The sequence below is a fragment of the Leopardus geoffroyi genome, chromosome B4 (assembly GCF_018350155.1).
Source record: "Leopardus geoffroyi isolate Oge1 chromosome B4, O.geoffroyi_Oge1_pat1.0, whole genome shotgun sequence".
Classification (NCBI taxonomy): domain Eukaryota; kingdom Metazoa; phylum Chordata; class Mammalia; order Carnivora; family Felidae; genus Leopardus; species Leopardus geoffroyi.
In genome coordinates this window covers 127993558-128011656 of record NC_059341.1, presented here as the reverse complement: position 1 = coordinate 128011656, position 18099 = coordinate 127993558, and the positions used below count along the sequence as shown (strand labels likewise).

Below are 18099 nucleotides of genomic sequence, written 5' to 3'. Positions count from 1 at the left end.
TCCAAAATGCTCTGACCTCAGGTTCCTTGTGGCGGCTGTTTTCCACTGCAGGGAATGTAGGAAACAGAAACCAGAACAGAAAAGGGTGGGTGGGGTCAGGGGGAGAAAGGACAGGCCTGTGTACATTTAGACAGACTCCACAGTTAGAACTCAGTTCAGCCCACGTAGACCGAGAGGCTGTCTGTGTGCCGGGCACTGAGATCTGGGGTGCCAAGAACTCAGGCCCCAACCCACAGGGAGCTCAATTTGAGGACAGTTTTCAGGACTGTGCTAGAATCAACATACGCATCCTTGAGTTTGCTTTTCAGCTTCCCAACCACAGTGGGTACTTTACACACAGAGCCCTAAACGTCCCAGCCGGAAGCATCTTCACAGACCCCTCGGTTTACAGTTGAGGAAAACATGGGCCCACCGAGGAAAAGTGACCTGCCTAAGATCACACAGCAAGTCGGTAGTAGAACATAGGCTTGGATTCCAGGTTCCCATCCCGATTTTCACCCCAGAGAGCTATTTCAGTGCTCAGTGACAAAGGGAAGGACTGTGGCTTGTTAGTCCTGTGTCCTTGAACTTAGTACTCCTTTGACCCTCAGTTTCCTCATCATTGTGATGCAGATGCTAATAGTACTTGCCTCCAAGAGCTACTCTGAGATTTGTATGAGATCCTCCACACCCGGTGCTTGGAACAGTGCTTGACACATAGTAAGTGCTTAATAAAACATAGTACTTATTAGTATACTTATCGTGATGAGCAGAACTTACGGCAAGGATCTTTCATCCCTTCACTGTAGTCTTTATTGAGGGCATATCTGTGGAACAGGACACAGGGCCCATCCCTGACCTCAGGGACTCACAGTCCGGTTGGAGAGACACAAGTAACCAGGAGATGTCAGCACTGTGGGTGAGCTCCCCACCGGGGCAGCCAAAGTGAGGACAGCGGGAGGACAGAGGAGCAGCCGGTCAGAAGTTACTCAGAGAGAGGAAGGGCTTAGCGGGTGTTCCCTGAATAATGAGAAGGACTTAAGTAAAGAGTGAGAGAAGAGAATGGTATACACAAGGACCTGGTCAGAAGAGAGAACCTGGTGAGTCCAGAGCTTGGGAAGAGGGGAAACAAATGCTGAGCATTTGGTGGGCGTGGGGTGAGTGAACAGGCTAGATTCCTACAGTGGAGGAAGGGAGAGAGAGCCCACCTAGGCCTCACTCCCCTTCTAGCCCTTCTACAGCTGCCCGTGCCCAGGGAATCACCTGGATGGTTGGCCTGTGTGACTTTGGCCAAGTCCCTTCCCATTGCTAGGCCTCAGTTTCCCCATCTGCAAAAAAAAGCAGGATGAGCAAATAGGATCTCTCAGGACCTCTCTCAATATAAGCACTTTGCTTCCTTTGAGAAGAAGGCCATTCCCTCCAGGCATATGTCCTCCCAGAGCCTCTGAAAACAGGCCTTTCCTCATTCCTCTTCTCTCTGAACCCTGGGTCAACTCCAGCCCATGTCATTTTTTGGTCATAATTGAGCCCCCACCTTCACTGCTTCCGGCCTTGTGAAAGCCTTGACCTTGGGCCAAAGTTCAGGAGGTCGGCCCCAAGCCTGGGCAGGAGCCAAGGTGGGAAAAGAGGGGGCGGAGACTGGCTCCCCAAAGAAAAGAGCAGAAAAGGTCAGCAAAGCCTTCCTGGCCCTTGGTCACATTTCTGTAGCCCAACAAATGTAGGCTGAATTGAACTGGATCCAGAGAGTTGATTTAGACTGAACTGCAGGGATCTGGGTGTCTCCACAGGAATCATTCCCAGCTGGAGGCACTGGGCTGGGTGTTTGCATGGACAACATCACCATCTAGTGGTCACTTCTGTCCTGAGCCGTGCCAGCCCTTCTGGGACGCACTGCCCCAAGCCTCCTTTCTCTCTGCAGGTGATGGACAGCTCAATGCCCTTGATTGGAGAGCACGTGGAAGAGGACAAACAGCTGATGGCCGACCTCGTGGTCTCCAAAATGAGCCAACTCCTGATACCAGGGGGCACAGTGCCCTCGCCCCTGAGGCCTTGGGTGAGGTTTCCGGGAGCGCAGGAGACATCATGGCCATGAGAAATGCTGGGCTCTCTGGGAATGGGGAGCCCCTGGATCCAAAGGAGATCCCCTAGAATGGAAGCACTCTGGGGAGAAAGGAATGGGGTGTGGATGGAGGCTGGGCTTGGACAGTTTGCACCCTGCCCCGGACAGGGGAGTTTGGGGGGGCTCCGAGGAGACCTTCCCCCATCCACCATCAGAGGGAGGAAAGCCTTGTCACAACCGCACTGGTGGGCAGAGATCATGAACGTAAGAAGCCAGTTGTCCCTTCCGTGCCCTCATTCCTGGGCCTGCGCAGGGAGCAGCGGGCGCGTGTGGGTGTGTGCGTGCACGCACGGGTGTGTATACACACGTGCCCTTTGTGTGTTCCCAGGGCCCCGGTCAATAGAGACTATTGTGTCTTCTGTTTCTCCGTGCCCCAACCTCGACAAGCTCCCTCGCTCATTCTCCAAAGAATTTGCTAGCTCTCAGCTTTCTGGAAAAGCAAATCTCAAAACCTGCTTTCCCCCTCCCCCACGAAAACAAATCCATGATAATAGCTGTGGGAAGGATGGTTCTACCGGAGGGGGTTGCTGGCTGGGAAGGGGCATGGGGTAGCCGTCTCCACTGGAGGTTCTGTCCTGACTCGGGTGGTGGTTACACAGATGTATACACATGTAAAAATCCGCTATGCTGTGCACTTAAGAATTGTGCACTTTATGTAAGTTTTACTCCAATAATAAAAAGATCTTTATAAATCCTGCCCTCCCACCCGGGAAGCAAATGGCTGCGGCAATCCCAACAGGCCTCTCTTCTCTCCTGCTCTAGGCTCCACAGATGAAACCAGCAAAATCGCCGGGGCCAGCCCAGCTGGGACCTCCACTTGGACAGCCCCAGCCACGCCCACCCACACAAGGTGAGCCCCATGACAAGTCAGCAAGAGAAATTATGTAGTGAGGATGTCCAAATGCACTGAGGGATCCATGTGTGGTTTCCAGAAGGTACTCTGGGAAAATCCATCCTAACACTTTATCCACAGAGTATGTGTGCTCACTCTGTGTGCAGAATGAGTGAGAATGTGAGGTCTGTCACCCCAATAAGTCAGGAATGAAGAAGGGAAAGACAGGTGAAGTCACTGAGTGCCTCATAGGTGCCCGGCACTGTGCAAGGGACTTTCCCCTCTATTTTCCTTTTTTTTTTTCTTTTGTTTTCTCTTTTATCTCCCAATCACTCCCCAGTGAAAACCATCAGTATTTCCTTTTTGCAGAGGTGGACATTGAGGCTTTGCCCAAGGAAGCACAAGAAAATGCAGGTTTACAAATATGGCCTTTCAGATCTTTGAACAAGCATCTGTTTCTTTTTTATAAAAAAAAAAATGTTTTAATGTTTATTTTTTGAGAGAAAGAGAGAGACAGAGTGTGAGCAAGGGAGGGGCAGAGAGAGAGAGAGAGAGACACAGAATCGGAAGCAGGCTCCAAGCGCTGAGCTGTCAGCACAGAGCTCAATGCAGGGCTCGAACCCACAAACCGTGAAATCATGGCCTGAGTCAAAGTTGGACGCTCAATTGACTGAACCACCCAGGTGCCCTGCAGGTTTCTGTTTCTTAGCCATCAGTGGTACCTGGTTCTAGATTTATGAGCAACCAGCCAGAGTAAGAAAGAAAAACGGAATATTATATATAACTGTTTATTGAAATTATTCTTCCTCAAAAAATATTCCAGCATTACTGTCTAAATGTTGCCATTTATTAGAGAATGGGTGAACTATTGATAAGTTTATGAGAAGCCGTGGCAATAACTGTGTCACAAAATGTCGCGACCTGGGCGTTCTCACCTGCGGGGCCTGGAGAGAAGACCTGCCCGCCACCTCTCTTGCAGTCAGAACCTTCTAGACGCCAGACGGGTTCACTGCTCTAGCGCCAGCTTGGATCTCCGGGGCAGCTCTACAGCAAGAAGCCCCCCAGGCAGTTTCACGGCAATCTCTTTAAGAATCTGCTAGGAACCTATCAGAAGAAAAAGCTTTACTCTCACATTTTGTGGCCTTTCCAGTCGCTGTTACTAAAGTAACATATTCATTGTTTCTTAGAAAAATCGGCCTTGGGCATTAAATGGCTTCCTCTTCCACAGGTCTTAAAGCACCCCATCCATCCTTCCTGTGTCTGCTTCTCTTCCCAGAAAAGCAGAAGGTATTTAAGAAAAGGGAAATTGTGTAACTTACATAACCGTGTAAACGGACATGGGGTTTCTTCTCTAGGCAGATAAATGTGTTTTTGTTTTTAATGTTTATTTATTTTTGAGACAGAGTGTGAGCAGGGGACGGGCAGAGAGAGACAGGCGGTGGGGGGGGGGGGGGGCGGCGGGGAGAGACACAGAATCAGAAGCAGGATTCAAGCTCGGAGCTGTCAGCACAGAGCCCGACGCTGGGCTTGAACTCACAAACTGCGAGACCATGACCTGAGCCGAAGTCAGACACTTAACCAACTGAGCCACCCAGGCGCCCCAACAAATGTGGTTTTGAGTCCACCTCTACGTCTCAGTACCTTTGCAATCTTAGGCAGGTTACATGCTTTCTCTGAGCCTTGGTTTCCCCAGTGATATAACAGCTCCCTCGTTTAGTTATGGGCAGCTGTCCAAGAGATAATGTAGGTGAAGCACTTAGCAAGGTGTCTGGCACAAGGGAATGCTTAGTAGGTGTTCGTTCTTACTACTAATAGTTTACTATTAATAACTGTGTGACTTTTACTGTTAAAAACTTACTATCAAAAACGTGTCTTATTAACAATTAAAATATACATGCTCCTCTTAATGATCATTACCATTAACAATCCTTATAAGCAGCCCCAATGCCCTCCTGCCTGGCGATAATTCTACCATTATAAGTGTTCAAAAATGATTTATTCATCCCCCTGCCCGGCTCCTGGCTGTGCCTCTGCCCTGCCCTCTCCTTTCCTGCTCTGCCCCAGGACTTACTTTTTAAAACACATTTGAACTGAGCACTTTTAAAACAGAGAGCTACTGTATTCTGGTTTCCTCTCCGGCCCAGAGTACAGACATGCTTGATAAAGAGATATTATTTTAAGGGACATGAGGCTAAACACACTATTAGTGAGTTGAAAAACAATCCATTTAAAGCCAATTAAGATAATTAAAGCAAACGCTCATTGGATTAACACTCAGATTAAAAATAACAAGGCTAGTTAATTAACTTGTTTTTGAACTCACCGTAAAAAGTGAACTTTTCTTTTAGTGAACCTCATAATTTTTTAGCACCAATCCTGTGCTTCAGCAAATACTTTCTCTGTGTAAGTCAGTGGTTTTCTGTATGTGCTGAAATGAAAAATACAAAATTGTTTGCTTTGCCAAGAAGCTGAAAGAAATAAGTAGAGTGTCTCTTGAGGAATCCCAGGTGGATAATAGGGACTCAACAAAGAGTTAATGAATGAACGAGGATCCAGATTTTCTAAGATATTACTGGCCCTGGGGTAGGAGAGAGGACAGGGAGAATTAAGATAAAAGTAGAAAACAGATGTTTTCTTTGACCTGCAGTGGGGTTATTTTTATGTTTATTTATTTTTGAGAGAGAGAGAGAAGGAGGGAGGGGCAGAGAGAGAGAGGGAGACACAGAATCTGAAGCAGGCTCCAGGTTCTGAGCTGTCAGCACAGAGCCCGACGAGGGGCTTGAACCCACAAACCGTGAGATCATGACCTGAGCCGAAGTCGGACACTTAACCGACTGAGCCACCCAGGCGTCCCCCCCCCCCAATTTTTTTTTTAATGTTCATTTATTTTTGAGAGAGAGACAGAGGGTGAGTCGGGGAGGGGCAGCGGAGGGGGGTCGGTACACAGGATCTGAAGCAGGCCCCAGGCTGAGCTGTTGGCACAGAGCCTGATATGGGGCTCAAACTTACAGACTGTGAGATCATGACCTGAGCCAAAGCAGGACACCCAACCGACTGAGCCACCCAGGCACTCCTAACCTGACACAGGTTTCGAACATAAAAGAGTAAGCCAGCATTTAGAAACCAGGAGGTTTTGCACAAATATTTCCATTCCCAGGTTCTCTAGATAGAGCAGAAGCTCTAGAAACAACGTGCCTGTGTCCCTCCTCAGCAACTGCCTGCTGACTTGCAGTCACTGGCCTCCCGTGAACGACAGGACTCTGCCATTCGCCTCCGGCCCTGCTCCTCCCTGTTGTCTCTTTCACAGGGCTGTAGCATCAAGTGCAATTTTCTTCAGCTTGCGCCTCTTTAGAGTTCCCTGAACTGTGTTTTTATCTCAAGGAAAAAATGTTAAAGCCATATGGTTTTTTGGACACCTGCCTGCTTCATTTATTTATGTACCTGCCTGGCCCTATAGGTGTTTGAGATCAATGGGTTCTCCAACCCACTGGGACATACAGTGACAAAAGCGGTGAACAGCAGATCAAGGCCACGTGCAATCAGTTGCTAAATCAATACTTCAGTTCAATCCAACGTAGAAAGTGCCGCATCAGCCTCGCAAGAATGTTCACATGGGGCCGGATGTTCGGTGGCTGGTCCGAGGGCCTCGTTTTACAAGCCAGGGCCCAGGAAGCCAGAGAAAACTCAGTCAAGTTAACGCAAGACAGGAGTTAAGAACTGGGGCTCCGCGAGCCAGTATGGTGTAATGTGCCAGCTGCGATGATTGAGGTCAGAGGTCAGCAGAAGTCAAGTCCCCCCTTCCTCCTGCACCTGGCTCAGAGATGTCCTCCCCTGGAGGAGAGTGCCTTTTTTTCACTTGCACAAAAATGTGAGGACTCAGGGCCACCCTGCATGGCACAGTTTTGTGATTTTTGTTTGGGGTTTTTTTGTTTAAGGGAAAAAGAGAAAACGAAACAGAGCGTTTGAGTCAGAGAGATGTAGGTTTGAATCTTGGCTCGTCCCCTTACTGGAAGTGACACCTTGAGCAAGTCACAGCGTATCTGGGACTCAAGTGGTGATGATGATAATGCCTAACCCACAGCACTACTGTGAGGAGGCCGAGCCCAAGGCCGGGGACTCAGGTGTGCTCAGTAAGACTTGTAGAAATCAGCATGAGCAAAGGGCCACAGACACAGGCTCCAGCCCCTCTGAACTCCCAGTCTCCTAACCTGTCCACAGTGATCTCAACAAGCACAGCAGGGAGAGCCACGGGGTACCCCGTTCTCCCAGGAGCAGGTCCCAGTCAGTTTTGGCAAAATGCAATTCACAGCAGCCCTGACGCTCAGGCTTTGTAGATGAGGAGAGAGCGCCTTGCTTGCTTGGAGCCTTGGAACCCTGCTCGAAGTCATTTCTGGGCGGCTAAAATGTCCCCAAGCCTGTGATGCCCCTTTCCTTGTAGGTGAAAGTCTCCATGCTCTGTGCGGTGAGAGGGAAAAGCCAAGACCCCTGTGAGCTCTTTGCAGCTACTCTTTTCTCGTTAGGAGACCTTGAGGCTCAGTTTCCAGCTCTATGTGACAAGAAGGATGGTATCTTCCCTACCAGCCTCTCTCTAGATCAAATGACATATTGCCTTTGAAAGTTCTTAGAAAAGTTTAAAGAGCTATCAAAAGGGAAGGGGTAATCTATTGTTTCAAGAGTAATGCATCTTCAGTGTGGAAAACATCCGTGAGCAAAAGAAAGAGAATTAACCCCACCACTTTTGTAATCATTCAGCACTGACTCATTACTCAAAGCATGGTGAGCAGAAGCATCACCTGGGAACTTGCTAGAAATGCAGAATCCCAGACCCCACCTGGAGCAGTCTGCTTGGGTCGCCATAACAAAATGCCACAGAGTGGCTTCAACAAAAGACATTTATCTTCTCGCAGTTCTGGAGGTTAGAGGTCTAAGATCAAGGTACCAGCAGGGTTGAAAGTTCTCTCCATAGCTTGCAGACAATGCTTTCTCACTGTCTTCCCATGGCCTTTCCTCTGTGTGGCCGCTGGGGTCTCTGTCTCTTCTTCTAAGGACACAGGTCCTATTGGGTGAGGGCCCCACCCTTATGACCTCATTTAACGATAGTTAGTTTCCGTAGGGCCCTGTCTCCAAATACTGTCACGTTGAGGATGAGGACTTCAAAATATGAATTGGGGGAGGGGGGGATGTGGGGGTACACAATGCAGTCCACAACACTCTCCCGGACCTACTGTATCCTAATCTTTATTTTAACAAGATCCCCCCAGTGATTCATGTGCACGTCAAAGTTAGAGACACACGGTTTGAGTGGACAACTTTCCAGTCTTTATTTTATTAATTTTTTAACGTTTTTATTCATTTTTCAGAGACAGAGTGCTAGCAGGGGAGGGGCAGAGAGAGAGGGAGACACAGAATCTGAAGCAGGCTCCAGGCTCTGAGCTGACAGCAGACAGCCTGATTCAGGGCTCGAACCCACGAATCATGAGATCATGACCTGAGCCGAAGTCAGATGCTTAACCAAATGAGCCACCCAGGCACCCCTCCAGTCTTTATTTTTTACATAGCTATATACATATGTGCTAAAATGGAATAAAACCGTATGTTGTTTTGTAAACTGCCTTTTCTGTTTAGCAGTATGTATTTAGCATATATTATCAACACTGTTCTATATCATTTAATATATGATAGCCACAGGGTATTCCATTACATGGATGTATCTTAATGTTCCTGATCAGTTCTCCGATTGGGCACTTACACTGTTTTCAGTTTTTCGCTGTTATAAAAAAAACTGCAGTGAACATCCTCAAAGCAATATTTGTGCACAGCCATATTTATCTTAAGAAAAACTTGAACATAATCATTTTTCTCCCTGTAGGGGGCCCTCGCCAAACTCAGTCTCCTCAGCCCCCGCGAACCGGGAGCCCCTCCCAACAGAGGCTCTCCCCGCAAGGCCAGCAGCCCCTCAGCTCCCCGTCGGGGTCTCCACAGCAGCAGAGATCGCCAGGCTCACCACAGCTGTCCCGGGCATCCAGCGGGAGTTCTCCAAACCAGGCCGCCAAGCCAGGCGCCCCCCTCGCCTCACAGCCCCGGCCCCCCGTTCAAGGCCGCAGTGCCTCCCAACAGGGGGAAGACTCCAAGAAGCCAGCACCACCCCACCCTCATCTCAAGTAGGTGCTCTGGGATCCGGCAGGGTAGAGGGTGGGGTAGGGGTGCGGGCAGAGCTGGGCTGACTCAGGGGCTCAGAGACCAAGGAAGACCCACTGAGGCCTCACCCAGACTCTCAGTGGGTCGGAGTATGGAACTTGGATGGTAGGCAGGGCCCAGGAGGTCAGAGTACAGCTTGGCTCCCACCACGACCCTCCAGATACATACTCATCAGTTATCTCTTGCCACATAACAAACCTCCCCCAAAACCGCAGCTTAAGCAAACTACCATTTTCTTCGCTCATAATTTTTGGCCCAGCAATTTATTCTGAGTCTGGATCAGCTGGGAGATTCTCCTGCTGGTCTCTCCTGTGGAGTTGCCAGGTAAAATACAGGAGGCACGGTGAGATTTGCATTTCAGATAAGCAATGAATAATTTTGAATATAAGTATACCCTCAAATATAGCATGGGAGATACTTATACTGGAAAAAGGATTTGTTTTTCAACTGAAATTCAGATTTAACTAGGTATCCTGGACTTTTATTTACTAAATCCAGCAACACTACCCTCCTGGGATCATTCAAGTGGCTGCAGTTATCTGGCATCTTAACTGGGGCTGGATGGTCCAAGATGGCCTTCCTTACCACACATCTGCTGTCAGCGGGGCCTGTCTCTCCACAGGCCACCAGCTCCGGCAGGCTGGACCCAACTTCCTCGCATGGTAGAATCCCATCCCAGAAGAGCAAAAGTAGAAGCCTCAAAGTCCTGGGCCCAGCTTTGAAGCCACACAATGTCATTTATCCCATCATGTGTTTTGGGTCAAAGCAACCTATGCAGCCATATAGACTCTTGGTAAGAGGGCCTCCAAAGCACATTGCAAAAGGCTAGACCCCAGGAGGAACCACTGCTGTCACGTCACGTCTGTAAACGACACATCACGACACACACCCGTCCCCTTCCCTCTGAAGCCCATCTCTCGCTTTGAGGTCAGAGAGTCCCAGCTGTGTTTTCTTGGGAAAGCCCCTCCCTTCCTTCACCACCAAGCACTAATGTGCAGAAACAGAGCCTCGCTCCTAGCACCCACTGTCCGCTTACCACCTGCCAAGCACTTCACTTGGTTGGGGTTTTTTAATTCTCACAAGCATAGGGGTCAGTAACTACTACTATCCGCATTTTGCAAACGAGGAGGAGATGAGTTGCCGAAGCTCCACTGTTGGTGAGTAGAAGAGCTGGAATTGAACACAAGGCACTCAGCCCACGGATCGGGCTAACCAGGATGCGTCTGAATGGGTGATGCATTCACACGGTTCAAAGATCTACACGACATCAGAGGTACACACTTTCCTCCCCTCTCATTCCCAGCCAGTGCTTTCCGGCCCCCTGCTCCCCAGGGGTGACCACATTTGTTAGTTCCTTGTGTATTCCTCATGCAAGTACAAAAATGTATGTTGCTTCCCTCCCCCACTTTTTACAAACGGCAGTACTTACTATCCACACCATTCTCCTTGCTTTTTACATTTAACAGTAAATCCTAAAGCTCATCCACTGCATCCATTGACATTTTCCCCTTTTCGCAGCTGTATCGTATGCCACTGTATAGTTGTACTGTGATCGAACCCACCACAAAGAGAACTTTGGTTTGCTCTTACAGAGAAGCCGGCGGTGAACAACCCTGAACACACAGTGTTTGTCATGTGTATAGGCTCAGCTGTGGAGAAAGTACCAGCGATGATATTGTAGGATCAAAGGATGAATGCATTTTCCATTTGATAGATATTAGCAAGTGTCCCTCCAGGCAATATGGCATCGTGGTTGACAGCACAGACTCCAGAGTCAGACTGCCTGGGTTCCAGTCCCAGCTCTACCACTTAAAAGCTGCGTGACCTCAAAAGCATTACACAACTTCTCTGTGCTTCTACCTGTATGGTGATGGCAAGACCATGTGTGGATCTCTTAAGCTTGGGGCCTACGTGTATCACCTCTTCCTGTGTCTGTCACCTCCACTAGAATGTGAGCCTCCTGAGGGCAAGGCCCGAATCACATCCCTCTCCACAGCCCTGTCACCTAGCACTAGGTTGGCACAAAGGTTCAAACAGTGGACACCTTGAGAATCCCGAAGCAGGCCAGAGGCTGCGGCAAAGGTTTGATGGGAAAGGCAGGAAGTGAAGCCCAGAGTGACAGAGAAGAGGCCTGAGGGTGGGCTAGACCAGCCATCCCTTTTTAATAAAATTTTTTTTTAATGTTTATTTTTGACAGAGAGAGAGAGAGAGACAGAGCATGAGCAGGGGAGGGGCAGAGGGAGGGAGGGAGACACAGAATCCGAAGCAGGTTCCAGGCTCTGAGCTGTCAGCAAGAGCCCGATGTGGGGCTCAAGCCCACAGACCGCGAGATCATGACCTGAGCCGAAGTCGGATGCTCAACCGACTGAGCCACCCAGGCGCCCCAAGACCAGCCCTGCTTTTTACCGATGAGGTGAAACAGGCCCTGAGCAGTACGCCACCTGCCGAGGCCAGAGGGGTCAGATGGCAGGGCGGGGTCCAGAACACAGGCCTCCTGATTCCCAAACTCGTGCCAGAAAGTACAGGAGGAGCAGCCACCACCTGATGCTGATACAGCACTTTACGGTCGGCCCCACAGGTTTGTGCGCGGAGGCACGAGAGTGGTCAAGCTGCTGTCTAGTAACTAACACCTGCCAGCGAGCATCCTGGCTTGCTGGAACGAATGTGATCCTCGGGCACTCCCCTGCTACTCACTGAGAGCCCCAATTTCTGTACCTAAAATTGGAGGATACTGATAACCACCTTGCAGGTTAAAGAATGTGTGTGATGCACTCAGCATCATGTAAGCGTTGGGATGCCAGGTTTTCGGTCATCCTATCATCGTGATGACTGGGCTCACCCAGCTTGGCTTCCCGGCAAGCCCTGTGACTCATTTCCCAGGCCTTGTCACCCCCAACCCCCTTTGCCTTTCTGTTTCAGCAAATCCCAGTCCCTGACTACCAGCCTCAGTACATCTGACACCTCTCAGCGCGGGACCCCAAGTGAAGACGAGGCCAAGGCCGAAACCATCCGCAACCTGAGGAAGTCCTTTGCCAGCCTGTTCTCTGACTAACCTTGTCCGGGCTGGGACAGGGGAGTGCTGTTACACTCTCCCTTTTCCTGCCTCTCTTCCTTCTCGGCCTTGGTTCCCGAAGGGAACAGAATGGAGGGCCTGAGAATATACTCTCTAAATGCCTTTGATCCAGGAACTGAGTATCTATATGTGTTCCCACCTCCCTTGACCATGACATTCCAGCATCATCGTCCAAGTGGTGGGCCTTTGAGAGCCTCCGGGTTCATCAAGTCAGGCCCTAACGGCATCACATCACCCTGCCCACCCAGATGCTTGCTCCCCTGCCTCAGATAACCAAGTGAAATGTCTGTGTGTGGCTAGTTTTCACATTTCTTGTTAGTGTTTTGCTCGCCTTCAGGTGAAGGTCCCCTCCAGGCCTTGCCTCACCTCCATCAAATGCAGACACTATAGTCGGACCTCAGCAACATAGGAGGCAATAATCTTTTGACCACGTTTTGCAAACAAAAGGAGAAAAGCCCAGCCAGGGGAACATACTACCTACCCATGCTAGCTCCATCCAGGCTCGATCACCCCTCAGACCAGAAAGGCAAAGGTCCATCACATGTGGCTCCCGGTGGGATCTTAAGAACAGTGGAATGAAATCAGATCCTGTGTAACAAGTGGGGCCTTTCAGAACTCAACAGAAACGGAGAGGAAATCCTGAAGTGCTGCTCACCCCCAGATTGGACAGCCAAGAGCAGATGACAGTTCTACGAATCATCCCTAATTCCCAAAAGAAGATGCCCTCAACTTCCCAAGGAAGGAGTCAGGTCAGGGTTCCTCCACCCATTCTGCATTACACCACCAAGAACTCCCCGAATTCCCACCAGAAATGTTCCCTCCTCAAGGACATATGAGGAACCGGAGAGAATCAGGAGATCAATAACACAGGCTGAGAAAGCGAAGTGGTGGTAACTTCCAGGTTGGCATTTCACCAACGGTTTACAGCAAGGCTTTGGTAGGTGACTCAGGTACGAAAGGGTCCCATGGTCAAACATGTTTAGGAAATACTTTGTATTTCTTGTTTTGAGATGGGTAGTACACATTACGTGTCAAAGGCTCTTGGAATTCCTGCAGTGAAGAAACGAGATTGAACCTTGCTTAAGCCAAGCTTACTTCACAGAACGAGTGGGCTACAGGGCTGGGCAATGCCATGACTCCCTTTCCAAAGCTTTTTCCCTACATCGGACTGCTTCCCATGACCAGATGGGGTGCAGGGCTGCCCCCAAATCACCACGTGCCTGGTGCTAGAAACATTGTAGGTGCCAGAACCAGCCTCCTGGTCCCAAAAAGAGCCCAGGACATTTGAACGTAGCCACCACACTCTCCCCTTACAGCCTACATTGCGACTTGAGGCAGGTCTCTCCCTCCCTGGTCACAGAGGAGAGAGGGAGGTAGCAATGAAAGTGTCCGTGGCGTGGAGCTGCATTCTGAATAAAGGAGCAGGGACAACTTCTAGGGCAAGGTGTGACGTCATGGAGGCATGTTTGGGGAGATCAAGAGCATAGAAAACACCTAAGGCAGCCACTGCTCTTGTACATTGGAGATTAAGGTCGGAAAAAGTCAAGGTCACCTGATTCTCACATAGTAATAAAACACAACTGGAAACACACAACAGAGTGGTCATAGGCTGGACAAAGTTTCTCAAAGCGTGGGCACATCTAGCTTCAATTCAGAGCAAAGGAGGCAGAATTCTGGTCATAAGGCCCAGACCCTTGTCTTTGTCAGTCTCCCCAAACATTTTGCATGCAAATTGAAGTTAGACCAGCAGCCCTGAACTGAGCTCAGTGGGAAGGCCCCCTGCATGAGATCAGTATTGGTATGGGCTCTTTACAGCCAGGCACCCACTCCTTCGCTGAGCAAAAATTCGTGGCTCCGCCAACAGTGACTGTGTGGCTTACATTTTCCCACTTTCTTATATTCTGTCCCTTGTCCCTAAAAACTTCTCAACATTCAAGCTGTAACTCCCAGATGCTCCCACTACAGTAGCACAAGATTTTTTTTTTTTTTAATCAGGCCAGGCATCCTGATATTTATAACCATGCACACATGTGATCCGTGACATAACACTAGTTTATAACTGGCACATTTGAGCCAATTTCCCCACTGGTCTGAGTATGAATATAGACAACAGGAATGGTCTTGCAGAGACCATAGACCCCCAAAATGGACTGTTGCCACACATAGGCTAACACGTGTTCCTTCCAAACACTTAACCTTTAATAGCTGTGACATTTTTGAATGGGAAAGGGCAAAAAGAAGGGAGTAAAGGAGTCACTCTATAGAGATTCTGACAGGTGGTTTGGTTTTTGCTTTGTTGCACAACTTTGACCCAAAGAAAGGCTGGCATTTTCCCTCCAGGCTGACTTGGTGAGGCTGAACCATGGGTGCCAAGGGTGTAGCACAATGAACGGGGATTTAAGGATGCAGCTTCAGGGGACACTGCCACCAGCCAGAGAAAATAACTCAGTCCAGGTCTTCCCCCTCTCACCATGGCAAGATGGTGCTGTAGTTTAATTAGGTGTGAAGTCAGCTTTCCAGGGACACTGAATATGCATATCCTCGCTCTTCCATGGCCTCTCTGTGTTCTCTCCATCGTTACCGCACTCCCTCCTGACGTTCAGTCCCTGCTGGTGGGGCAGGGAGGAAGGGCCTTCACTCACGTGGTAACAAATACAGTGGCACAGCCCAGGAGCCTAAACACCAGCTACCCTCTGAAGTTTTCATCGGAGTCTGCAGTGGAAGGAGTTCACGGGGAAGGCAAGCCGGCGTGGGTGCCTCGTGAATTTGCTACGTGAGTCAAGCACAGGGCACATTCCTCGGCACACAGGTGTTCAGGACATGTTTTAGGTTGGCCTTCCTAGAAAACTAGGAAACTAATGAAATGTACACAAAGTGTTCAGGCTGGAGAAAAGGACTGTCTTTACAAGAGTGTCAGTGTGAGGAAGTCACTTGCCCAGGAACAGAAGTGAACCCATATAATAGTAAAATGAGATAAACTGAAGAAAATCTACGGTGTTTTTTTGTTTTGTTTTTTTAAGCCTCAGAAAGAGGTCTCGGATTCTAAACTGAGTGTGAAAAGGAACGGAGGTGAGCAGAATCAGGGGGGCCAATGAGGCATCCCCTGTAGTGCACTTGACCATGGAGGTGGGGGGCCTCAGAGTCACCACGGCTGGGAGCCAAACATCAGCCTCAGTCAGAAGAGGCTGTGGCGTGCAGGCCAGGATGATGCCAAGGCTTGTACAGCAAAGACCCAGGGCCGAGGAGCCCCTTCCAGACACGGCACACAGCACACACCAGAGCTTCACAAACAGCCCTGGCCCGCAGATACACCGCCTCCTTTCGGAACCCGGCCCCTCCCAGGTCTGGGGAGCAGACAGCTGGTGTTTTATTCAGCTACATAAAGCAGGTCAGTGGTTCGTTCTGCTTTCAGTGCTTAGCGCTGGTGAAAGGTCAGAGTCAGGGTTTAGGCCGGTTAAGTCAGCCTGGCAGATCCAAGCAGTGGCTGAATTATATGGAGGAGTAGCTCAGGGCCTAAGAGCACTTTTCTCATATCGCATGTTCTTCTTTATCCTGGAGAGCACGCCGGCTGGTTACTAACTGTACTGACAGATGTCAAATGCTATCCCTGACTCCCACACAGTCACTGATAAAATTCAGACTTTGAGTCTAGTATTAAAACTCTAAGAGAAGGCAGCCACTTGGGGTTTGGTTGGAGACAAATTGGAAGTTTGGGCAACAAGCAAGTCAGATCGGTCCATTAACCAAACACAATGCATAAAGGGCACAGAGCCTCCCTTGTGTTTCCGCAGACAGAATATGCAGCCCAGCTAGATGAGACTGGGACTCTTAGATGCTGGGTTCAGAGCTCTCTTTCTCGACTGGCCCCGGCTGAAAGAAAGATGAAAATGGCTGGGACATGGTTCTTGAAGTCAGGGGGGTGTCCCTCGAAGGGAAGACCAATCAAAAACTGAATGATCCTTCTACAGTGCGTGTGCGTGAATCTTTTAAAATCCCTTTTGTTTCCCATCATTTGTGTTTTGATTGGTCCTCCTGCTTGTAATTTCCGTTTCCAAACTCCTATAGTTGAAGTATTTGCTGTCTACAGTCTTTATGGAGTCTACAGCAGAAGCAAGTTGGCTCTTGGCAGCTACTGCCCAGGGAAGGAGGAAAGCCGACCTTGGCCCCGGGCCCCCAGCACAGGGAGCAGAGGGAGGAGCGTCCAGCTCCATCAGAATAAGAATTACAGAGATACGGGGCTAAGCAGTGATCCCAGGAACTGGAGCACCAAGCCAGACAGAGAGAGGACAGAATGCAACTGCCTTTACATGAGGAATCCCAAAACCTTACACTGGAAGGAGAGGATACCTCCTATGATTTGATGTCCAGCCTTGCCAAACCATAGCTTTCACTTATAAAGAGAAGGGGGAGAAAAAGGGCAAGCTCCCATTAATAAAAATAACTAAAGGGAAAAACACGGGGCCACAGAAAGCCGCTAAGGCTACAAGCCAATGGAGAACCGCATCTTCCCAAAATGCTTACCGCGGCGCTCTCAATGAGCTTGCCTCCACAACATTCTCAGCGATGGTCACAGAGTCGCGCGGGGGACGTGCTGCTGCCAAACCATGACTTCATGCTCGTGACGCACCAGCAATATATAAAGCTCCACAGTCTCAGCCTAATGAAGAGGATGTAGGGTTTTACAAGCTTCTAACCGTAACTTTAGGTGTCCAAGAGGAAAAGCTTTGAGACTGTCTTAAGAATTTAGAACTGCTGGAGGATTTAGGCGTGTGGCACACACTCTCAATTAAGAGATGTGTCACACTGGCCAGGAAGTCCCAGGTGAGGTGTCAGAAAGGAGCACTCACATCCATGGGACACCAGCAGTTCCCAGACCTCTCGAGAACCATTCAAAAAGGACACTTGGCAGACTCATTGTTTTACAGGATTTGGTGCTTCTGGTCATCACTACATCCTCCCACCGCACACATACCCACACAGTGCAAACCTAACAGCACAGATGGCCACGGAGGGATGTAGAAGTAGAGAAGGGTGGACTTGGGCCCACCGAAGCTTCCGGTGATTCTTTCAGCCCAGACCCAGTTAAAGCCACACAGCATCTAGTGGACACTGTTTAAAAAGCTGTCCTATAGCTCAGACATTACAAAATACCACAGAAAGAAATGTCAAAGCCCCAATCCTTTGCCTATACACAGTAAGCTACTAAGGGTGACATGGCCTCTAGAAAATCCTAGTACTGACTGAATTTTCTTCACTGTGATGGAAATAAAGACTATATGTGTAGCAAAAAAAATACCTTCACGTGTATGTAGGACTCAAAATATTCTTGCAGCATATAACATTCCAAGCCATTTCCTTATATGCAAAACAGATTTTTTAAAAAGGAGGAAGACATCGGCAATATTCCTAAATATTGTCTGCAGATATAATAGTGTTTTATTCCTGGGTTGTGATTCAGATTTTTATTTGTCACGATAGCATGTTTCTATACTGTATGATAAGACATTTGTGTTTGGCCTTTTTCTTGTATGAAGAATAAATCTTGAATTTTGTGTATTTTAAATCTTAAAAGCAAAATGTTCTTCCAATAGAGTAGTTAAGAGGCGACTTTGAAGAACAAGTACTTGACCAGCACTCAAAGCAGGAAAACTTTGTTGAAAGAGGTCATCTATTTAGATTACAAATTAGGTACCAAGCATTGCAAACACAAGGAAAAAAAATCGTAACTCCACTCCAGAAGCAGCCAGAAACAAGAGTCCCCATAACCCCACAGTTGTCCAAAAATGCTGCTTCAGAGCCCAGAAGTTTCATCACAGAGCCCAGGAAAGAGCTGCAGAGAAAGGAGGTGGGTTGAGCAGGTGGGTGTCTAAGCACCCACCCTAGCTTGGCTTCTATTCA

General features: G+C 49.0%; 1 protein-coding gene across 2 annotated transcripts in view; it reads left to right on the top strand.

The window, feature by feature from the left end:
- The window catches only part of SYN3 (synapsin III), a 465355-nt gene extending 447591 nt beyond the window's left edge, over nucleotides 1-17764 (top strand). For both annotated transcript variants that reach the window (XM_045463689.1, XM_045463690.1), the window contains exons 11-14: nucleotides 1898-2032; nucleotides 2861-2948; nucleotides 8800-9091; nucleotides 12048-17764. In XM_045463689.1, the coding sequence (XP_045319645.1) occupies nucleotides 1898-2032; nucleotides 2861-2948; nucleotides 8800-9091; nucleotides 12048-12180 (648 nt within the window). In that variant the 3' untranslated portion in view covers nucleotides 12181-17764. The remainder of the gene's footprint in view (nucleotides 1-1897; nucleotides 2033-2860; nucleotides 2949-8799; nucleotides 9092-12047) is intronic.
- Nucleotides 17765-18099: the final 335 nt, after the last annotated feature.